Source organism: Canis lupus, chromosome 30 (assembly GCF_048164855.1).
Source record: "Canis lupus baileyi chromosome 30, mCanLup2.hap1, whole genome shotgun sequence".
Classification (NCBI taxonomy): Eukaryota; Metazoa; Chordata; class Mammalia; order Carnivora; family Canidae; genus Canis; species Canis lupus.
The window spans coordinates 43,089,067-43,113,203 of record NC_132867.1 but is presented as its reverse complement, the minus strand read 5'-3'; the positions used below and the strand labels follow the sequence as shown (position 1 = coordinate 43,113,203).

The 24,137-nt window shown below is 52.4% G+C and overlaps 1 protein-coding gene across 10 annotated transcripts in view; it reads right to left on the bottom strand.

Annotated features, from left to right (window-relative positions):
• Nucleotides 1-24,137, bottom strand: part of PCNT (pericentrin) — a 100,915-nt gene that overhangs the window by 39,950 nt on the left and 36,828 nt on the right. For 9 of the 10 annotated variants that reach the window (XM_072807257.1, XM_072807258.1, XM_072807253.1 and 6 more), the window contains 8 exons: nucleotides 20,176-20,337; nucleotides 16,263-16,406; nucleotides 10,578-10,729; nucleotides 6,765-6,925; nucleotides 6,304-6,542; nucleotides 4,663-4,825; nucleotides 3,910-4,122; nucleotides 995-1,027 (listed from right to left, as the gene is read on the bottom strand). In XM_072807257.1, coding sequence (XP_072663358.1) covers nucleotides 995-1,027; nucleotides 3,910-4,122; nucleotides 4,663-4,825; nucleotides 6,304-6,542; nucleotides 6,765-6,925; nucleotides 10,578-10,729; nucleotides 16,263-16,406; nucleotides 20,176-20,337 — 1,267 coding nt within the window. The remainder of the gene's footprint in view (nucleotides 1-994; nucleotides 1,028-3,909; nucleotides 4,123-4,662; nucleotides 4,826-6,303; nucleotides 6,543-6,764; nucleotides 6,926-10,577; nucleotides 10,730-16,262; nucleotides 16,407-20,175; nucleotides 20,338-24,137) is intronic. The other variant, XM_072807256.1, reaches the window with a different exon arrangement.

The window sequence follows — 24,137 nt, the reverse complement described above, 5'->3', positions numbered from 1 at the left end:
GAAATGTAAAGCTTGAGAAGACTACATCTTGGTATTTCCAAACGACCCATCAGTGGGTTTTCTAGGAATCACGCCTCCACATAGATTGTCCTGTGTGGACAAGATGCAGCCGAGGACTCGGTGAGGGGGCGCACAGCCCGACGGAGAACGCACTGACGGCACAGCCGGGGCAGCGGCAGGGCCTGCCAGACGTCGAAAGCCAGTCTAAAATTAAGTGGGGAAGGCCCCAGTCCCCGTGGGAACTGTACGCTCATAAGCACGTCTAGTAGAGGAGGCTGGCCTCTGAGGAGTCCTAAAGTGCGCAAACTATCCACAAACTGAAATTTTGATTTCATAGGTTTTCATTTATAGTTTATTTGCTTTCAAAACTCCTTCTTATAAAACCCTGCCAATCTCTTATGCCAAACTGCCATCACCACTACTGGAACATTCCCAGGGAATTCTCATGCTAGTAAGTCAGCAATTAGACTAAATTGCCTTAAACATGCAGTTAGAACCACATCATCCCCACCCGGGGGTCGTGCTGCCTGGCCGCCCACCCAGACGGCACCATCCTCGGGGCCACATGCTGCAGGAAGGGCGCCCAGCCACAGCTCGCGAGGGCCCCGTGCAGGTGGCACTGAAGAGAAGGTGTCATGTGGTCACTCAGGCCATGCCGAGGGCCACCGACGCTGTCGGAGCAGCAGAGGAGCTCCACTCGGGGTCCCCCAAGACTCCCCTAAGACCTTCCAGGCCCCAGGGCTGGCCCCCGGCCCCAGGACAATGCACCTGCCACCAGACGGGGCTCCCTGCCAAGCAGCACCGGCCGCGGAGGGCGTCACTGGATAAGAGCTAGCGCATTTCCACATGTCAACAGGGAAGGTTAAAGTTGGTGTTTTTGTTAACAGTTTGCCACAAAAGCCTTAAAGTATTTTTCCTCTTTAGTAAAAACTGGGGCATCTGGTGCAGCAGACATAGCTCATCTCACACAGCAATCTGGTCTGTGTTTACAAACCTGAGTCCTCGTGTGCTATGGGAGCAGGAGTGCCTATGAATGAAAACACAGCATTTTGAGACACGGGTATTAAAGTCAGCAGGGCGCCAGGGCTCGTCTGTGGTCCTGGACAGTCTCTAACGCCCACGCCCTCGCGCCACCACGACGGTGCGAACACCTGCATCCCCCGACATCCGTATGGTGGGCCTCACAGATGGGACCTGGGCTTTCCCAGAGGCTCTGAGAGCGCCCGGCCCTTCCGCACGGGAGGGCACAGCAAGAGCCGGAGCTCCCCAGAAGGGGCGTGTGCGACTCTGTGTGGGACCTCCACCCTCCGAGACTGAGGGCAGCAGGTGCCCACCGCTTGTACCCGTCCACACTATTCTGGGACGGCAGCCAGGCACGCCATTTGCTCTTGGGCTGCAGCAGGTCTTGGCTGCCAATAAATTTAGTGCAGACTTTTAAAAAGAAACAAAGAAACCACACTTGGGGTAGACGGCACTGCCCTGAGAGCAGCCGCGAAACACACCACACACCTAACAGGCACCACGCAAACAGGCAGAGCCGCATCTCCCCACAAGGTGCAAGGACCTCTAAAGGCACTTGGACATAGGTCAACACTCACGAGGGCCCAGAGCAGAATCAGGACCACGGGTACCCTGGCTGTTCCTGGGAAGCCGGTGGTCAGGGAAGGTCAGCAGGTGCTGTGCACATGGGCAGCATTTATCTATTTATTTTTAAAGATTATGTATTTGAGAGAGACAGCACACGCACATGAGTGTGAGCAGGGGGACGGGCAGAGGGAGACAGGCAGGCTTCCCGCTGAGCAGGGAGCCCGATCCCACAACCCCGAGATCACGACCTGAGCCGAAACCAAGAGTGTGACACTGAGCTGACTGAGCCACCAGGCGTTCTGGGCAATATTTCCACAGCTCCGGCAGGGGTGCGTCTGCAAACCTGAGCGCAGAGCTGTGCGTGAAGGGAGAGGAACTGCGTGCGTGAAGGGAAAGAACAGAGGCCAGGTAAGAAGGCCAGGTGCGGCTAACAGGATGAAAGCCAACCAAGGACCGAGCGCGGTGTCAAAGGGAAGGAGCAAAGACTGGCCCCGCTCACATCTGCCAAGGTGCCAGGGCTACGGGCGCTGCGGCCACACAGGAGGCCAGGCCTCTCTGCAGGGTAACCAGAGACGCAGAAGAGCAGCCGCGTCCACAGCCTCGAGAAGATGTGCAGGGGGAGGCAGGCCCGGGCGCAGCAGAGCCCCCGGGACGGACCTCACAGAGGCAGGGCCACTCGGGCCTTGGGGAGCGACGACGAGGCTGCCCCCTGGCTCAGGGCTACACGGCTGCTCAGCTGCTCAGGCCCCGTCTCTCAACTCCAACACCTGTGAGCACCCTCGCTCGCTCGTGGTGGTTAATAAACTGGGTGGGTGGGGTGTGGGCCCGGCCACCCCACCGGGCCTCAGGCTGGGAGCGGGCGGATGGGGCCCTGCACAGGGACAGTCTGTCCCACTGGGAGGCGCAGCCTACGGGAAGGGCCGGGACAGAAGGAACGAGGTCTAAAGAAATAACCTGAGGCTGACAAGTCCTCAGACCTGAAGCAGAACAAGGCATGTGCAGGAGCCCCACCGAGTCACGGCAAAGGGGCGGTAAGAAGAGCAGGGCAGAGGGCAGCTCCTCAGAACACCTGCGAAGAAACAGGTGCCTCAGCAAAGACAGCGGGTGCAGGAGAACAATGGTTTATGGCCTCCAATTTAAGAAAAAGAAATCAAATCTAAAACCACGTGTCGCCAGCTACAACTTCATTTATAGAAAAGAGTCAAGTAAGGAAATTCCAGGCACCGGAGGTCTTGGGAAATTCCCTGCACATGATCCTGCCGTGAGCCCATTCACTCCGCGAGGAGCCACGGGAAGAACACCCCCAAGAACTCACATCTGTGCAGACGGCAGTATGCATGCGGCACAGGGTCCACAGGGCACGCGTGCTCACTCACACACTCACGCACTCTCACACATCAACGGTGCCTCCCTGGACACCAGCATGGCCGGGCACCGGGCAGAGACGGGAGCAGGAGAAGGGACACGAAGAGTAAGCGGACACACAGCGTTGCGGTCAGCAGCGGAGCGTCCCTGCCCCCAGAACAGGTCACCGCGCACCAGGAGAGACAGCAGGAGACCCCCGGGCAGCTTTCCAGGCGTCGTTAACACGAGACCCACAAGAGACACAACTGACGGTGGAAAGAGACTCAAAGGGTGAAACCAACAAAGACAGGTCAAGTTTTCAACATCAGAAATTCAACTCAAAAAATAGAAAAAGGACAGAGAGATACGTCCAGGTAGACAGACGTTATCGAGCGGCGTCGGGCAAGAGGAGGGGGTCGGGAGCCATCACGCACAGCCCGCGGCTGGAGACCCGGAGCACGGCAACTCCGCCGTCCAGGAGCTGCGGTCCCGGGGACCCGCCTTCGTGCTCACAGCACGAAGGATCCAAGAAAGGGCAACCACGAGGCCCTGAGGGCTGGTTGTGTCTCAAGGGAAATTAAAAAGAAAAACTTGGGGGAAAGAGAAATGAAAAACGAGGCTCCCGAATGGCACAGAGCGGCACAGGGACGGCCGAGGTGCAGCAGGCCCGGGGCGGCTGCGCCCACACGGGCGTCCCCGGGGCGTCCTCAGGGACACCGCCACCTGCAAACCCCAGCAGCGCAACCCTCCGTGTTCCAACCGCTCGTACCTTAACTATTTTAAAGAGGAGACCTCTGACGGCCTGAAATCACGGCGAGCCTGTTACGAACACGTTTCCCTACCTGAGGGTAACGTTACACAATGTTTTAAGGGCGCACCCAAGGGCGGTCAGCGGCCGTGCTATCTGCACTGAGGCCTCCGGGAGGGCGCAGCCGCGCAGGGCTCCCGCCTGCCCCGCTCCGCAGGCGCCGCTCTCACCAGCTTCTCTCGCCTCTGCTTCTGCGGCCGACGCCTCCTTCTGGCTCCACAGGGCGGAATTCTCCTCCTTCAGCTCCGCCTGCTGCTGCGCCGCCCGCTGCAGCTGCTGCCTCAGACCCTCCAGCTCCTCCGCCAGGCCGTGCTCGGCCGTCTCCTGCCGGCGCAGCGCCTCCTGCAGGCTGGCCTTCTCCTCCTTGAAGCCTTCGATGATGCCTGAGATGGAGACGGGCCGCTGAGGCCTCACGGAGGAGCAATGGTCGGCCCTCCCAGCCGCAGCGCACCTGGGAGCTCGCACCTGGGAGCTCGGCGCTCGCCTGCGTCCCACTCCCAGACGACAGGCCTGTGCGCCCGGGGGGCGGGGGGGGGGGGGGTGGCGAACACGGGGAGAGGCCTCAGCACCGCCGCACGTGACTCCCTCACACCACGGCCGCCACCCGGCGCACAAGCGCTGTGACACCAGGAACCAGACGCCCGACGTGCGGGGGTCCCAGGGGTCACAATGTCCCTTCCGGGACACCCGCCGCCCGTGACGGGAGGACAGACATTCCCACCTCACCACGGCAGGCAACGCGCTGAGGCTGTCGGCCCGGGATCTGCGCTCCTGATCCCAGGGTTTCCTGAGGAAGGTCACCGGGGCCTCACGCCATGGGCGCTACTTAGTCCCTCGCTTCACTCTTAAAGTTGTGAGTCCTCCCCTTCCCCGGTGCCCCGGGCCTGTGTCCCGGCAGCCCTCCGCCCGCAGCCAGCGCTCACCCTGCGCCTGGTGTAGCTCCAGCATCAGCCGCGTCCGGGCCGCGTTCTCCTCCTCCAGGCGCTCCAGTAACTGCTGCTGCTTCCTGACGACCTGTGCCGTCTCCTCGTTCTTACAGCTAAATTCTTTCTCAAAACGAGAATGAATCTGACGCGCTTCTTCCAGCTGTTAACACATTTGGAAACCAGAACCACACGTCAGAATAAAGCTCACGTTAACACCAACGGACTTAGAATCCCGGCACAACTAGAATTCTGACAAAACCACAAATACTCTGTAAGAAGCAACACTGACGTTCAATACCGTGTCCGTTATACGCAAATTTGCTTTTTCAACAATTTTCAAGAAAGAAAAATTCTGCACAGCTACAATGCTGCACAGAAAGTTCACACGTGCACGAACGACGGACGCCACACATCTGCACAGTGACGCTGCCGAGAGGGCGCATTTCCAAGGCCATGAGAACTGTTCATCAAGAGCCCCGAGGCCGCGCAGGATGACCACCTGTGCTCCACGGGTGGAGGAGGAGGCAGGGAGGCCGTGGGTGGGAGGGGAGGGAGGGAGGCTCCCTGGGCCGGCCACCTCGGCGGGCATGGGGCCTGACGCACCCTTACCCCCTGCAGACCCTCCCTGACTCGGTCTCCACGAGGTGCGAGGTGCGGCCTCCCGCGGTGCCCTGTCCTGGCTCAGCCCCAGGCCCCGATCTCGCCTCCCTCCCCTGCCCAGGCTGCGGCCCAGGCTAACCCGTGGAGGCAGACGCCTACGGCCAGCTGTGCCGACAGACGCCTGAGCAGCCGGCCTGGGCCTCCCTCGGCCTCCCTCACACTCAGGCACCTCCAGCTTCCCCAGACTCTGCCTCTGAGGGAATCCACTGGTTTCCCCTTGAAAGCAGCCCCAAGGCTGCCTCTTCTCACACCAAATGGAGAAGACTTATTCAAGGATTCCTGGGATGTAAACAGCAAGGTTTTGACTAAAAATGCATATTTTCTAATTAGGTTCAACGTGAAAAAGAATCCCTACGCTGCCTGTCATGTATTCATATTTCATGTCTTTTCTAACTGTACAAAACTTTCTAAAAAGTTGAGCATAACCCCCTGTTCTGGTGATAATCTCTGGACATAAATATATTCAACGTGAAGTTAAAAGGGTGCAGGAGGTAGACAAAGGAGAGACGCCGAACCACGTGTCATCAACCCCACACTCAGCTCTTCCTTTCCATTCGCAGCAAACCTACTGTCTCCAGAATTTGGGCTCAGAAAAGACTTCTGCTTAGGAAAAACACAGAGGAGCATCACTGGTAGTAACAGAAAATGAGAACAATATGAGAAAGCAGGTACGTACCCAAAATTGACGGTTTCTGCCCCTGAATCCTAAAGGAGAAGACAACAGCGAAAGAAGCCAGATCCACCCAGAAAGTGCCAATGCCCCTTCTCGCTCTGTAGGCTGCAGCCGAGAACCAGAAACACCGAATGGACAGCGGCCAGCACCGCGCCTGGGAGCGGCACCATCCTCATCCACTAAGCTTACGTCGCCAAACCATGCAACCTAACCACTTATCGAACCCGTTATCCTCAGAAAAAGGGAAACACTAACAGGAGCCAACATAGGGCCGCAGATGGACGGCACGCGGAGCCGTGTCTCACCTGCCTGGTGGAGTCCAGAGCCAGCTCCAGCAGGCCCTCCACCGCCAGGCCCAGACTCTGGTAAATCCTCCTAATCGGCTGCTCGTACTCCAGTGAACTTTCTGGGCTCATGAAAAAGCTTTCACAGATGTGACTGCTAATTTCAGCCTCTGAAGGCATCTCCACGCATTCAGGCAAACTTCTGTCCAGTTCCAGCAGGGCTGCCTCAGACCCAGGCCACGTCTCTTCAAGCACTGGTGCTGCAAATGAGCAAAGACGTAAACCTGCATATACCACGCGCGCGGCAAGCAAGCTCCCAGGACCAGGCCGTCGAAGGACAAGCACACCCGTGTCCCAGAGGCACTGGCCCACCTCCAGCTTCGGGAGCTCATCCGGCCCGGCCCCACGCAGCAGGGAAGGAGGGGGACAGCACGGAGCGCTCCGGCCCCAGGGCTCAGACGCAGGGCCGTCCGGGCACTCACCTGCAGACAGGGCCTGGCCGCTGGGCCACGCACCAGGTGGGTCTTCATCCTCCAGACAGAGCCCCACGCGCTCACTGATCCGGCTCTTCAGCGCGATGGCAACCTTCAGCATCTCTCCAAACAAACTGAGCAGCCTCCGCAGAGCATCTCGGAGAGCTCTCCTGAGCAAAGCACACAGCGGGCCGTGAGCTGTCAGCCGTGTCAACTCTGCCTGACTCGGACAAGAGGGGCACAGCCGGGGGGCAGCTCTGCCAACGAGACCTAACCTCTGGGCTGCTACCATTGACTTTGAGAAGGCGTCATCTTACTGTTAGTTTTCGTGGGCTCCTGTGCCCACTCACAGCCTCTCGGACCCCCAGGAGGACAGCACCAATGTGGCTGGCCCTCTCTGGCCACAGCATAGCGACCACACCCAAGACACAGCTGGGGTGAAGGGCTGCAGCCTGTGCATAAGTGGACCAGCCGACACGGGTCCTCATACCTGGGAGATGCCGGGGCCGAGGGGGTGGGGGACACTCGTACACCCCAGCCATTCACGCGCTCACACCGCCACCAAGGGCCTGGGGCAAGGCCTCCTCCCAACACCGGGACCCCACTGAACAACACGTGGAGAGCTGCCCAGGGGAGAGACAGGAGGACCGGGGCGGGAAAGCAGCACGGGGGCAGACTGCACACAGCACACCAGTTGCTCCCTGCTGCCCAGGCCTCCAGAGGGCAGGCAGGCACAGGACAAGACATCCTGTGGGGGGAGCGGGCGGAGGCAGGCACGAGGATGACAGCGGCTATGGAGGGTCAGGGAGGGCAGGGGTCACCCTCAAAGGCTAGGAGGGCTGCAGTCCCCTCGATGATCCTCAACCGTGACAAACGCTTGTGGGTGTCAGGAGTCTGCAGCTGCTGCTCACCCACTGGCCCCATCTTGCACACCTGGAATCGTGTGTGGAGCCAGTCGCTCTACAGCCTGAGGGGCGCTCAGGCCTGGGCCCCAGCCTCCAGACACCTACGGACAGGTGCTCTCCTCGAGGCCAGTATTCAAGGGGCTCTAGAAGGAAGGACGTGCTCTCTGCACAGCCAGCTCAGCGGCAGCAAGGCCCACGGCCCCTCGGTGCACGCAGGCAGGCACCCTGGGCACAGACAGCCGACCCGACGGCGACCCCAACGGCGACCCCGGCCGCGACCCCGGGGGAAGGCCCACGGGAGGCCCTGTGAGCTGCAGCAATGCACCAGGTAAGCCAGGTGCTCGGACACAAGCGAGCCCTGCAGCCTCAGCTACACACTAATGGGTCCTTCCGCGGCCGACCCGCAACAGCAGAAACAAGGCTCCGGGTCAACACGGGAGAAATCTGAATGCTACAGGGCAGGAACTTCTTTTTTGTTTTTAAGATTGTATTTACTCCTGAGACACAGAGAGGCCGAGGGGGAAGCAGGCTCCCTGCGGGGACCCCGACGTGGGACTTGATCCCAGGACCCCGGGGTCACGCCCTGAGCTGAGGCAGACGCTCCACCGCTGAGCCCTGGGCGGCCTACAGCAGGAACTTCTTAGTGAAACCCAGGCAGCCGGACAAGGGGCAGCCCGACTCGCGCCCCGCGCCAGCTCCTAGGGCGGGCGGTAGAGCGGGCGGAAGCCGGCACAGCCAGCCGACGAGGAGCCGCGACACTTCCAGCTCTGGCGGCTTCGAGGGACCTTCTGATGACAGTGGCCCCACCCGGGCCCCCCACACTATAAGCCCAACCCCCCCCAGGGAGCCCCCGGGGCTGCACTTCTCCAAGGGGGCGGGAGGTGGGAGGCCTGGGCCGGAGGGCAGGTGCACAGACACTCCGGGGCCCCTGCGCTCTGCAGCCAGGCTCCAGAGAAAACCCGAGACAGAAACCTTGCTCGCGGGGGCGGCCCCGGGCCCGGCTGGTCCCACGCTTACAAACAGTGTGTCCTTGTAACTAAGTGGACCGACGCCCCAGAGGTAGTGGGGACTTCGAGCTCCCTACACCTGTTACTCACGATTGGGGAGGCTCCTTCACAAAACAGACAAAAGCCTGAGGGAATGCCTATTTTAAAGGGTCTCTTGAGGCTTCTGGATGTTTCTGATGTATTGTTCGCCTCCTAAGGGCCCTGAGGCCCTCCCCCACCTCCTCTTCCCCCTCTCCTGAACCTACCCAAACCTGCCCAGTCTTCGAGGACCTAAGTGCGGGAGGCTTCTGGTGCACTCTGGACTCCGACCACCTGCGAGCTGCAGCTACGTGTCCTCAAGTACCCAAGGACTCGGTGGGTTTGCGGAAGTAATCACCAGTTCTTCACATTTACGTGTCTGTCCCCAGGCCTGCTGGGGAGGGCCAGACCTTGGATCAAACTGCCCAAAGGAAACACCCCAAGGGGGATTTAGGGAATCAGGCCCTCAACTTCCCTCCGGATGCTAGAACACTGGCAGGAAGTCCCTGAGCAGTTACAGTAGCTTTTCCTATACCTGATAGGAACTAACTTGTGGGGCACCTGGGTGGCTCAGGTAGTTAACCGTTGGCCTTCACCTCAAAGCCTCGGGGGTCCTGGGTTCCAGCTCCCCCCTCCTTCCCTGCTCAGCGGGGAGCCTACCTCTCCCTCTGCCCCTCCCCGCCTTGTCTCTCTCTAATAAATAAAATCTTTTAAAAAACCCAAAACAAGGGATCCCTGGGTGGCGCAGCGGTTTGGCGCCTGCCTTTGGCCCAGGGCGCGATCCTGGAGACCCGGGATCGAATCCCACGTCGGGCTCCCGGTGCATGGAGCCTGCTTCTCTCTCTGCCTGTGTCTCTGCCTCTCTCTCTCTCTCTCTGTGACTATCATAAATAAATAAAAAAAAAAAATTAAAAAAATAAATAAACTACAACTCTTAAAAAAAAAAAAAAAAAAACCCCAAAACATGCCTATACACAAACGCCCAATAAATCTGTTCACTGACCATTACAATGGACTCCAAATGGTCTTTTTGTGACCATTCTAGTCTTTCGTCTAGATGCCGATATGGTCTTTTTTTGTTTGTTTGTTTTACAGGCTGAACCAGGAACTTTCTCTTTTAGTTAACAAGACTAGGACAGAATGGGAAACTGCCCACACTCCATATTTAATTACTACAGCAAGCCAGCTGCTCACATCCTACATGGGTCACCTAAAAAACTGCTAAAATCCTCAACTTTCAAATCTGACAAGTGAAGGCAACAAAACAAATCCAGAAAACTTCCAGCTTCTGCCACTGCAAAGAGCCAGGGCACTGGAGAGGAAAAAGAAGGAACTATTACAAACGTAAGCACTTGAGTTGGCTCAAGCCCTCTAGCCAGACTCCCCTGACGCGGGGCAGGATGCAGGAAAGGTCCTCCTGGCACCGAGGGGTAAAACCAATAGACGTGAAACACCTGACTCTGTCAGCAATGCTTTCAGGGAAGGATCTTCATCAAAAGGGGGAAGTGTAAGAATAAATAAAAGAAAACCTCAATCAGAATGAGTCAGGAGGGCAGCAGGGGGGCGGGGGCCCAAGGCCCTCCAAGTGCAGACCTTCCAGGAGAGGGACACCGGGTCCAGGTACTACCGGGCCACCCCGCAGGAGGAAGGTTTCCTCTGCCTCTCAACAGCCCAGCCACTGAGAGGCCGGCAGGCCCGGCCGAGGAGAAACCACCCGCCTTCAGCCCCACTGTTCTCCAATGACGTCCTGTACTCGGTGCTCAGTACTCTTCTTGATGTCTTTTTGAATGAGAAGAGGGACAGGGCCGGGGGTCGCATCCCGCCAGGTACCGCGGTGCGCTCACGCGGGAGAGGGCGCGGGGGCGGCGGGCACAGGGGAGCGAGCGACCGACCTTTCGCGGTCAGACAGGTCAGCGTCGGACTTCAGCATCGAGATGAGATTCGTGCCCTCCTGGTTCTCCCTCTCGCGCCTCTGCTGCAGCTGCTCCAGGTCGCGGCGGCGCTCTTCCACCTCGTGACTTAGGGATAAAATCTGTTCCTTCAGCTGTTGAGGAAAAATTGTCATAGCTCTGTTTAAAACAATTCCGTGAGGAATAAACTTCTGTAACAAACACTCGTCATCCCAGGTAACAAAAACACGGCAAAATACAGCGATTGAAGGTGAAGATTACTAACAGCCCCCCATCATCCACCGCCTCCAGACCCGGGATATGCGAACATCCCAGGAGCCCAGGCGCCAGGGTCAGGGGCAAATTCACCAGAGACTATTCTCACAAAACACTCAAAATCTCTTTTATGTTCATTCAGAGTATTAGTTTCTAGGCAACTGAAGATCACCTACACCTGTCTCCTTGAAAAAAGAGCCAAAGGGGGCGCCCGGGGACGGTGGGAGGGTGGGGGGGCTCCATCGGAAGCACAGCTTGGCTCAGGTCATGACCTCAGGGTCCTGGGATCAGCCCTGTGTCAGGCCCCCTGCTCAGCGGGGAGTCTGCTTCTCCCTCTGCCTCCTCCCCACCATGTACTCTCTCTCAAATAAAATCTTTAAAAAAAAAAAATACAGATTCTATAAACCACTGGTTCCGTCAGACTAAGATGGCAAATGATGACCAAAAACAAACAAAAGAGAAGAGCCGTGAGCCCAAATGCCGCCAGCACCTGAGCTGGTGCCCAGACTGCTCCAGGCGCGGCGTAGCCCCAGCTGGTGGGGTGTGGAGGGACGGCAGACGCCTGCCGGCCTCCCAGCATCAAGCCGAGGGCCAGCCGTACAGGCCACCACGGTGGCGGAGTCCACCCTCCGAGTGTGTGGGACACACACTTTCCCCTCTGCCCATCCTGCTCCCTCCTGCTGAAGGAAGGGATGTGGACACAGCACAAGCTGACACCCTGCCAGCCCCCACCCCCTCCCGGGTGGGATGCGGGTGCGACCTTCCTCCAGGAAGCTCCCAACTGTCTGCATGTTGATGCTTTACCAGAGGGAAAAGCAACCTTAACCCGACAATGGCAAGGCGTCCAGGACCTTGTAGGTCGGTCCTCCTTAGACAAAAGTTCTTTTGAAAATCTCCCTTCCCCTTACTTACCCCGACTCCGACTCCACAGTGTATGAAGAGCCAGCCCTCACCACCCTGGGGCAGCAGCCCTTCCTGCCCACAGGTCCTGTCCTTGTGCTTTAATAAAACCACCATTTGCAAAGACATCTCAAGAATTCCTTCTTGGTCATCAGCTCCAGATCTCCCCCCACAAAACCACCTAGGTTCCAAAACTACATCAGTAGGACGCTCTTCCTTACTGCACAGCATTATTTTAACTGAGCACGTACATTTCAAAAAAGCTTATAGAAATATTTACAACAAAAACAATTTCTTAATAGAGTCTGGTGTGCCTAGCGATCATTGTCCCTCTCCCTGGGACACTGCCTGGTCATAGCACACAAGCAGTGAGCGCGGGTGAGCGCGGGCTCACGGCAGGAGCGGGACTTGGGCAGCAGGGAGCAGCCTCCTCCCCGCACCCCGCAGCCCCCAGCAGCAAGTTCACTCCTGAGCCCCCCACCCCCACCCCCACCCCCGCCTCTCTTGATGCCCTTCATTCCTCCCCCTTGCACTCAGGAGACCATCAAGCCTATTGTAAAGGTAAATCTGTAACTGCTCAATCCGGAATTTACCATTTCTCTTTACCTGTGCTAATACTTGTAGTAGGACTCTTGAGATACAAAACGGTATAGGATTTGAATGATCTTTAACCCTACTTTCCCATGACCTGGGTTATTTTTAGTATTTTTTTACGGAATGAGTTTTTTAGGAATGCATATAGTGTGTCTTGGCAGAAACACCTGGTAGTTGAAGAAAAATTGAAAAAACACTTTTAGGGTCACCTGGGAGGGGGGCTCAGTCAGTGAAGCATCTGCCTTGGACTCAGGTCATGATCTCGGGGACCTGGGACCGAGCCCCGTGTGGGGCTCCCTGCTCAGCGGGGAGTCTGCTGCTCCCTCTCCCTCTGCCCCTCCCCCTGTTCATCCTCTCTCTCTGTCAAACAAATAAAATCTTTAAAAATAGAAAAAGAAAAAACACTTAGAAAGGTCCTTTCTTCCTTGCGGAACTGTTTCCTGCCTCAGCACTGGTGCCCCTTGCTCTTCAGCCTGGAGCTTGGGAGGGGCTTCTGCTGCCAGAAACAAGCCCCCCCCCCCCCCCCCGCCCCCCAGCAGGTGACTGCCCTCCACAGACACACACCACCTGAGGCTGGTGGAGGGTAAGCCACACACCCAGGCGCAGTATTTAAAACCAAACTGGCTCTGCTGCTTGGGAGCCACTGGATTGTTAGCAAATTAAGGGAACCTCTCCTGGGCCTCAGTGTCCTGAGGGATCCATTCCGTGAGCAAGACAGAACCCTACAGCAGTAAGAAAGCTCTGGAATGGACCTCACAAAGTGCCTGGCACACAAAGACAAGTCAGCTATGTCTCCAATCTGGGAAGTCCAAATCCAGTGATGGTGCACAAGGATCCCAGTGGTTTTTCTCCTCCTTTGTACTGGGAGAGCCTGCCTCGAGCCCTCACGATGGAGGCACCCACTTCCAAGGGGGCTCACTCTAGACGCACATCGCCAGCCTCCCTCTCACCCGGCTCCCTTGCTCTACGGATCTTAGTTGATTTAAATAACTGATCTCTGGTCCATTTGTTTTCTTTCGTCTCCATGCTTTATATTCCTGCTCTCAGGGGCACCTGGCTGCCTCAGTTGGTAGGGCACGCGACTCTTGATCGCAGGGTTGTAGGTTCAAGCCCCACGCTGGTTGTAGATAATACTTAAAATCTTTAAAAATAAATAAATTTAAAAGTAGATATGTAGATAAATAAACAAAATTCTGCTCTTATGTTTTAAATTGTTACAAAGGAAGCCACAGGCCCAAGGTGGTGGTGATGTGGGAACAGAGGCAGAAAGAAATGCAGGTAAGTTAAATGTCCTTCTAATCTGCAGCCCATTGACAAGTACTTGAGGCGAGCACAATATATCCTCCAGGAAGCTCCCAACTGTCTGAATCCCAATGTCTTGCTAGAAGGGAAAACAACCTTGGTTTGAAAAGAGCAAGGCCTCCAGTAACCGGAGAGTCTTCTTTAGCCGACTAAGGTCCTGTGGGAACGTCCTTTACTTCCTCCAACCCCCAAGTATCTAGCCAGTCTCCTCACAAGCCCAGGGCAGCCGCTCTTCCTGCCCTCAGGTCCTGTCCCCCACCCCGCCCCCTGGCTTTAATAAAACCACCTTTGTGCACCAAGGGCCACAGACCCCAGCAACACCACTACAAAATCAGGTCAAAGTCACTTGCCCCCAGGACAACAGACCAAGAGGTCACAGCAGTTCCAACCTCCCCAGGAGTGAAAACACTTTAAGCTACTCAATCTGGAATTTTCTGGTTGGCAGGGAGGAGGTAACCTGTCCCTCAGGGCCCTCTCCTCTCCTCCGCCCCCCACGGAAGATGAGGGATCTGCATGAAAAGATCACCCTGCCCTTCCCCCAGGGAAAGATGGGCTTGCTGGAAACCTCCCACCTGTACAGCTCCTGAGAACATCCCTGTACTTGCTGGATGGGCTGCTCCTGATTCACAGATCACTTCACAAAGCCAATCGGACCTGCAAATTTGCCTGGCTGAGTTTTTTCTCTTAATGAAACTCACCAGTAGTGAGCGCACAAAACCACAGGCCCTCACACTCAACCCCAGTAAAAGCAGAAGCCCAGGCTCACAATCACACCTGGCTAGGTGTACCCAGCGACAAGGTGTAGCCTCCAGGGCTTTAATAAACTTTTATTTTTTCAAAGTTTCCTGATGGTTATTGCTAAAGAGTATCTTGTAGTCATAATAAGAACCACAAGATGTGGAGAACAAAGGCAAAAGATGTAGAAACAATCAAGTCTCCGTACAACATGCAGCCATTGACAAATCCTTGAGGCAGGCAGTGACCTTCTAGGAATTCAACTGCCTTAAGGTTAATACTCTGTTGGAGGCAAAAAGCAACCCCCAGGAACCTGTAAATCTCCTTTAACATATAGAAATCCCTCCAGAGACTTCCTTTATCTCTACCCCCCAAGATGTGTGTTGGCAATCATCCTTCAAACGTCTGGCCCACTGATAAACATCTAAAGGGTCTCATGAAATAACCGTATCTTCACAGCAAAGTCCTGGAAGCCTGGTTTCTAAATTCCTGAGACTTGCTCTATCCCTAATGGCTCTATCCCTAATCCTGACTAACTAATCCCTCCCTCCTCATGAACCCAGGGCAGCTCTTTCTGTTCACAAGCCCCATCCCTGTGCTTTAATAAAACCACCTTTTTTTGCACCTAAGACATCTCAAGAATTCTTTCTCAACTGTTTGCTCCCAGACCCCACATCACCCCAATATCACATCACAACCACAACACTGGTTATTGATAGGCTGAAAGGAGACCAGCAGAAAACAATGATAAGGTCAGAAAAAGAAACCAGTACTATTACGATCCAGAAAGGTCTACATTGTAGGACTATCTCAAAAAATAGTGTAAGTAGGGGAGCCTGGTCATCTCAGCTGGTAGAGCATCTGCCCCTTGATCTCAAGGTCATGAGTTTAAGCTCCACGTTGTGTGTGTGGAGCCCAGTCAAAAGAAAAAAAAAAAAAAGTATCAATACACACCTCTACTCACAAAGGAAATAATGAACAACTCAACAACAAAACCCAATCCTATTCAAAAACTGTCAAAGGACTTGAACAGACATTTCTTCAAAGACATACAAATGGCCAATTAGCTCATGAAAAGATGCTCAACATCACTGATCATCAGGGAAATGCACATTAAAACCACGATGAGGTCTCACCTCACACCCGCTAGGATGGCGATCATAAACAGAAAACGGAAAATAAGTGCTGGCAAGGATGTGGAGAAACTGGAACGCTGTGCACGGCTGGCAAGAACATAAGGGGCAGCCGCTGTGAAGACAGTATGGCAGCTCCTCAAGACATACACAGCATCACCATCTGACCTGGCAATCCTGTTCCTAGATAGGTACACCCCCGAAGTGACAGCAGGGACTGCAACAGATACTCGTACACGGAGTAACATTATTCAGATTAGTCAAAAGGTGAAAACAACCATCTAAAGGTCCTTCAACAGATAAAGATGAAGAGATAAATACAATGTGGTATCTAAATGTAACAATATTATTCAGCCATAAAAAAAAAAAACAAGAAACTTTGATTTGCCTTACATGGACAGACCCCACAGACATGATGCTGAGTGGAATAAACCAGACAGAATAAATGTTGTATGATCCCACTTACAGGAGGGCCCAAAAGTGGTCAAATTCCTAGAGACACAAAGTAGTAGAGTAGGTTCCAGGGCTGGAGGAAAGGGAAATGGGGAGCTAGTGTGTAATGGGGGCAGAGTTTCTACTTGTGATGATGAACAGTTCTAGAAGCAGTGGTGACAGTCGCACAACTGTGTGGATGGGGTTAATGCCACTGAACTGTACCCTTAAAAATGATTAAAATGGTAAATTTTGTTATGCATATTTTACCACACACACACAAAGTAATAACAAAGAAAAGATACTTTCCACATACCTGCAGAATTTGGTTATTCTTCTCCTGCAGCTGCAGAAACAAGGATTCTTTCTCTTTTTGGTAAAGGGACTGTGCTTGCGCACACTCAAGTCCATGTATCTCCTTTTCATGCAAAGCAACTTTCTTTTCACTTTCAAATTCACCCTATATAAAAGCACATTAATTAAAAACAACAAAAATGCCATTAAGCTCTAAAAATTAAGTTGTTCTATTTCTCTATTTGCTAATATATAGTTCACTCAACAAATTTTTTGAGTCCATACTGTGCCAAAAGCAGTGATCAAAAGGGACAAAGCCACTACCCACGGTGAACATGTATATCAAATGTGCTTCTCATACAAAACATAACTAAGACAGCTTTCAACCTTTCCAAAAGGTCACATTAAGCAATTACCCATCACCAGGATATCATGACCATCAGAATCCAAGATACCGAAGTTCCTTTGATTTTAAACATAAACCCTATTTCTTCCTAAATAATAGTGTTTTTTTGCAGAAGGTTCACCTAACAAATTAAAGTATATATATTTTTTAATAATAAATTACTTTTTTTTACTGGTGTTCAATTTGCCAACATACAGAACAACACCCAGTGCTCATCCCGTCAAGTGCCTACCTCAGTGCCACCCCCACCCCCCGCCCTCCTCCCCTTCTACCATCCCTAGTTCGTTTCCCAGAGTTAGGAGTCTTCATGTTAATGAGGGCAGCCTGGGTGGCTCAGCGGTTTAGCGCCCCCTTCAGTCCAGGGCGTGATCCTGGAGATTCGAGATTGAGTCCCACATGGGGCTCCCCCTGCAGGGAGCCTGCTACTCCCTCTGCCTATGTCTCTGCCTCTCTCTCTCTCTGAATGAATAAATAAATAAAATCTTTTTTTTTAAGTATATTAATGAAATAAGCTTTAAAAAAAAAAATAAAACCAGGGGATCCCTGGGTGGCTCAGCGGTTTGGCGCCTGCTTTTGGCCCAGGGAGCGATCCTGGAGTCCCGGGATCGAGTCCTGCATCGTCGGGCTCCCTGCATGGAGCCTGCTTCTCCCTCTGCCTGTGTCTCTGCCTCTCTCTCTCTCTCTCTCTCTCTCTGTGTGTGACTATAATAAAAAATAAATAAATAAATAAATAAATAAATAAATAAATAAATAAATAAATAAATAAAAGCTAAGGCAGAGTAAACCGCCTGCCAGAGCACTGAAAGCATGACCCAACCAGAGCCCCTCAATAAAGAAAGAGATTATAAAATGGAACTACGGGATCTCTGAGTGGCGCAGCGGTTTGGCGCCTGCCTTTGGCCCAGGGCGCGATCCTGGAGACCCAGGATCGAATCCCACATCGGGCTCCCGGTGCATGGAGCCTGCTTCTCCCTCTGCCTGTGTCTCTGCCTCTCTCTCTCTCTCTCTCTGTGACTATCATAAATAAATAAAAATTAAAAAATAAAAAATAAAATAAAATAAGCAAATAAAATGGAACTAAAGAGAGATTCTGGAGCTGAAAAGTACAATGAATGAAAAATTAATTGAGAGACTCAATGGTAAATATGAATGGGTAGAAGAATCAGCAAATATGAAGACAGATCAAACAAGATTATTAAAAAAAAATCAATCAAACAAGATTATTCAGTCTGGAGAATAAAAACAAAGAATAAATTAAATAGGCTCCTGGGTGGCTCAGTCAGTTAAATGTCGGACTCTTGATTTCAGCTCAGGTCGTGATTCAAAGATTATCTCTCCCTCTGCCCCTCCCCCTGCCCAAGTGCTCTCTAAATAAATAAATAAAATCTTTTTCTTTTTTAAAGGAAAGTAAACAGAGCTTCAAAGGCCTGCGGGACACCCTCAAAGACCAACATACCCATAATGGGGGAGAGGAGAAAGGAACAGGGTAGGAAGACTCTTTGAAGATATAATGGCGAAAAACAAAAAGGGGGGTGGAGCCTTGGTGGCTCAGCCGGTTTAGCGCCACCTTCGGCCCAGGGCCCAGGGCATAACTCCCAGGGCGTGACTCCCAGGTCGTGACCCCTGGGGTCCCAGAGTCGGGACTCGGGCTCTCTGCATGGAGCCTGCTTCTCCCTTTGCCTGTGTCTCTGCCTCTCTCTCTCTCTGTCTCTCATAAATAAATAAAATCTTTAAGAAAAAAAAAAAAAGATAACGGCCAAAACCCACAACTTTGATGAGAAAATATTAATATATAAACACAAGAAGCCCAATTAGCCCCAGATAGGATAAACTCAAGAGATCCACACCAAGACACATCCCAATTAAACTGTGAAAGACTAAGAAAAAGAAGCTTGAAAGCAGCTATCCTCAACATAAAATTAATGGCTAGCTTACTTTTCAGAAACCATGGAGGCCAAAAAGCAGTAGGGTGGTAAAAATTCAGTGCTGGGGAAAAAAAAAGACTGAACCAAGAATTCTATGTCCAGGAAACTATCTTTACAAAATGAAGGAGAAGTTAAAACATTCCCAGATGAGTGAAAACTGAGAGAATTCATTACTAACAGGCCTGCCCTGAAAAGATACTGAAAGGCTAAAGTGAAAGGACACTAGACCTGAATTTGAATCCACATGAAGAAACCAAGAACGCGGTAAAAGTGACTAAACCAGTAAAGTGAAAGTCAAAATAAACAGTTTTGGTCATTGTTTTTTTCTTCTACGTGATTTTGAAAAAAAATCAATGAGCATAAATTATATGTAAATGTGGTTTGTATAATATTAACACAAAGGACAGAGAAGGGGATGAAGCTACATAGGAGAATAGATTTACAAACTATTAAATTTAAGATGGTATTAATCTGAGCTGTACCGTTATAAAGTGTTCATTATAATCCCCTGGGCAGGCACTAATAAATCAAAAAAATATATAGCAAAATAAATATCAAGGACATTCAAATGAAAAGAAAGCAGTAATGGAAAATTAGAAAAACAAAAGAGATAAATGATACATAAAAACCAAACAGCAAGTACTGATACACACTACAATATCTATAAATGTAGAAAACATTGTGCTCAGTGAAAGGAACCAAAGGCAAATAGGTACATACTGTATGATCCCACATCTATAACATCCAGAAAAGGCAAACTAACAGAAAGATTAGTGGTTGCCAGGGGCTGGGGGATGGGAAAGGCAGCTAACAGGGTGGGGGTTTCTTTTTGTGGTGATGTAAGTGTTCTGGAAGTAGACAGGAGTTATAGTTGCACAACTTGGTGAATATACTAAAACCACTGAAATGCATACTTAAAAAGTAATTTTTATGATATGCCTTAATATATCTTAAATTATATCTTATATATAAATATCTAATATTCAATATAAAAATATCTAAAATATATCTTAATAAAGTTATTTAAAAAAAAAAAAAAACAAAATAAAGCTACATTAAAAATCATCATAAGATGGGGATCCCTGGGTGGCTCAGCGGTTTAGTGCCGCCTTCAGCCCAGGGCGTGACCTGGAGTCCCGGGATCGAGTCTCACCTCAGGCTCCCTGCATGGAGCCTGCTCTTCCTCTGCCTGTGTCTCTGCCTCTCTCCCTCTCTGCGTGTCTGTCATGAATAAATAAATAAAATCTTAAAAAAAAAATCATAAGAGAGGGTGTGCAGTGTTCACTCATCCTGCACATTCTTCCATGAAAACAGACTACTTAAAGCAAGAAAAACCTTCATGTAGCTGCTGCTGAGTCATCAGAGCAAGGCAGTAAGACTCAAACTTTCTCAGATTTAAAATATTTGATGACAACTTCTTAGCAGAAAAGGTATGCTAACCACCCAATTTAAATAGAAAAGAAATGAATGGAAATGTTGCCTAGAAAACTCTAACACCAACTATTTTAACTTTGCATATCACCATTAGTTTAGAATAAAATTCCTCATTCACTTTGCAGATGACAAAACACAGCAATAAGACAGACCACTCTTAATCCCAGTACCTTTGGCTGTAGGATTTGCTGCTCCAGGAACGGTTCTGACGGGCACTCGAGCACCTCAGGCTCCTCCTGACAGTGGAGCTGCTGTTTCCCTGTCTCCTGTCGCAGCTCGGCCAGGAGGGCTGGACGCTGGGCCTCAACCTCTGCAGGGACCGGGGCACCCTCCTTGAGCGAGGAGGAAAAGAGTCAACGCTGAGCTCTTACCTCATACTCCAGTATTTTCACTGTGATGACACACAGGAGTCAGGCTCCAGCTTACAGAACCACTCCGCAGGTCCTGGAGCCCCCTTAATCACCAGCATCAGAAAACGGGGCATGCATGGCACAGCCCTAAATTTGTACTTTCAAGTTATAGAGACTATTTCTGAATTAACTTTCTTTCTTGAAACAAATTTAACTCCAAAACCTTTAAAAAGAAGCATCCCCTGCAAATTCCAAGCTATCACACATTGCAAGGTTTCTGAAGTACTTTAATCACATTTACACCATGATTCCCCTTCTAGGGGAAAGAGGGGGTGATGCAGACCACTGACAGCTAGAAAGGAAGCTGCAGCCCTGGGGGTAACCAGGTTTGACTAGGGAGGCTAACTCCGCAAATGTCAACCACAAAGAGTGGATGAATATAGGGGAAACCCAGACGCCAACAGGCACCCCACACCAGCAGGGCCAAAGCACGGGAGCCATGCCACCGTTTCCCGAAGAAACAGACCACAGGAAATACTGCACCACTGTGGAGGACACTGGGAAAAAGACCACCAACACCCAGGGAGGGAGAGGGACCCAACCCCCACCCAGCAACCCACCAGCCAGGACAACAATCCAGCGGGACTCGGCATCACAGCCCTTTAGCCCCCAGGACGCCGGCACAGGCATTAGGAGATTCCCTCCTAGCATCTTCGGGGAGGGGTCGGGATGGCAAACCCCGCGCGTTCCCTGTGCCCATTAAATGTTCTGGTTAAGATGTGGGAGGATCACTTTCTTCAGGCAACAATCTTTCAGAGAGCAAGTCTCTGTCTGAGGTCAGGGTAGGAGCACACATGCCCCTGAGGACCACTCAGGACCACCCGCCCTCAAGTTCTGGGCACCTGTACGGGGTAGCACAGTGACCAGCAGGCTCTCGCCCCCTCTCCCCGGCCCTGGAGTCACCGCTGCAGGGAGGGCCCGGGGTGGGGGTGGGGGGGTTCTAGATGGAACCTTGGCTGGAAAGAGCAGGCCTGATGCCAAGCCCCTTCCTCACCTGCCCCAACACAGAGCTGCACTTGCTCAAGAGGATGGAAACCTGTCACTTATCTGTTACCCACCACTTTGCATCAGGAAGGATTTTACTGGCAGTTCACAGACACACACGTGTAAGGGAGCATAAGCTCGGCTAAGCGAGTAGCATACACAAGGTGCCCATCCTATGCGCACTGTGGGCGGGAGGAACGGCTCTCACTGTCCACGTGCAGTGGAAAGAGGGCAGTGGGGACACCTCACGCCTGCTGCACCCAACGCAGGCCCAGGCCTGGAGTGGGAACGTGCGAGAAAGGGCACCTGACAGACACAAAGGCCAAGGGCTCAGGAGTCAGGTGAGGCCGGCTGGAGGGTGTGCACCCAGGGAAGGCTGCAGGACGGCCGGTGCCTCTGGCATGCGTTCCCAGGCCACTCCTCCCCAGGCTGGGAAGGCACAAATCCAGTCTCCCTTGGCTCATGCAACCCTACCCCCGACCTTGAGACCTCCTCACAGATAATCACTTCTACTTCTAGCCTCGAATAAAACTCCATTTAATTTTCCATATTCTAAATGGTAAAGTCAAACGAACTAGGGGTGGTGGAAGGGGAGGTGGGCGGGGGGTGGGGGGGACTGGGTGACGGGCACTGAGGGGGGCACTTGATGGGATGAGCACTGGGTGTTATGCTCTATGTTGGCAAACTGAACACTAATAAAAAATAAATTTATAAAAAATAAATAAATAGTAAAGTCAATAGAAGGAAACGATTTTTTTTTTTTTTAATTCTCAAGGTTTTTCTAAAAATCTACAGAATTCTAGGAAAAATGTCAGGTATATATGTATGTTTTTAGCCACTAAAAAAACATGACAGATACGTCTTAAAAAAAAAAACAGTAGTATTAACACAAAAGATACCAACGTCGTCGGTGCCTGGGGGCTCCATCGGGGAAGCGGCTGCCTTCAGCTCAGGTCATGAGCTCAGGATCCTGGGATCGAGCCCTGCGCTGGGAGTCCCCGCTCAGCGGGGAGTCTGCGTCTCCCTCTCCCTCTGCCTGCTGCTGCCCCCACCCCACTCTTGTTCTCTCCCCCAAATAAATAAAATCTCCAAAAAAGATTAAGTAAACCGACATACTAATAAAAATAAATCCAACTGAAAATGAATTAAACTATACCCAAAATGGCCTTACTATTTTCAAAAATTATCATACAATTCATAATTATCATAATTCATGTCTTAATTGAAGAAAACATGAAACTGCCTCGAGCAGCTGATCCCGGCCGTACTACAGGTAGCCCCTGCGTTCCACGACTCTGCTTAGCGTTATCGACACGGGCGACCTCTGTCCGGGACGCACACCTCTAAGAGAAGGGAACCAAGCTTCGGTTTCCAGAGAACTTTTCCAACAAGCCAACTCCCAGGGGAAGAAAGCCAATCAGCTCACAAGCCTTTGTGAAATAACTTGTGGCAAGTGACCCTGCTTTTCAAACAGGTGCAAAGATATTTGTGGCCCGGAGCAAACCTGCTGAGGAGGAACAGCGCGTCCCTGCTATTTTGGGGACAACGGCCCTGGCAAGGCTTCATGCAGGCCCAAGCCTGAGGGGGCCACGGGGGGCGCACGCGTCCACCCACAAGGATTCCAGACCACGACGGGCACTGGAGTCCCATCCTGCGTGGAGACACCGACGCCTTCCAGGCAGGAGGGGGAAGTGTTAAGCAGCATCACGGAGGCAGTAAAACGGCCCGAGGCACACAAGCTGCGCTGGAGCCGGACCGGAGCCGGACCCGAACGGCCACAGGAGGAGGCTGCACACGTGAGGGTACGAAGGAATTACTACTTAGTTTTAAAGTCAGAACAGATTGCAGTTCTGCTCCCTCGAGGGGGAAGAAACACAGACTGAAGCGTCCACAGACGAAAATGCGTGATGTCCGGGACCTGCGGCAACAGAAAGGGCAGGTGAGGGGGCACGGGTGCACGAGGACAGCACCTGCTGCCACGGGCGGCCACACAGCGCGTCGCTCAACCGTTGCCCCTCCGTCTATGCGGACACCCTCTCCAATAAAAGTGAAAATTCAACAAGTCCAAATGTTTTTGTGAAACCAGCTAGACAACAAGGCTCGCTTAAAAAGTATCAAGGGGGCAGCCTGGGTGGCTCATGGGCCGCCCGGGCGGCTTAGTGGTTTAGCGCCACCTTCAGCCCAGGGCCTGATCCTGGAGACCCGGGATCGAGTCCCGCATCGGGCTCCCTGCGTGGGGCCTGCTTCTCCCTCTGCCTGTGTCTCTGCCTCTCTCTCTCTCTCTCTGTGTATGTGTGTCTCTTATGAATAAATAAATAAAATCTTTAAAAAAAAAAGGTATCGAGGGGCGCGGGGGAGAGGGCTCTGTCGGTGACGCATCTGCCTTGGGCTCAGGTCATGACCTCAGGGTCCCGGATCGAGTCCCATGGTGGGATCCCTACTCAGTGAGGGGTCTGCTTCTCCCCCTCCCTCTGCTGCTCTGCCTACTTGTGCGCTCACTCATTCTCTCTGTTTCTCAAATAAATAAAATCTTTAAAAATAAAAATTAAAAAAAAAAAAAAACAGAAAACTACTACTCACAAGAATCTGTATCTCAATAAATTTGGACGTAACACTTCACAAAAAATACCGGGTATTTGCAAAGCGCTGTGTGTGTAGGTTCCCATCCTGTCGCTACCCTTTCACCCCCAGAAGGACGGGGAGATACGAACACATGAGTGTGAAGGGCCTCGGGGCAC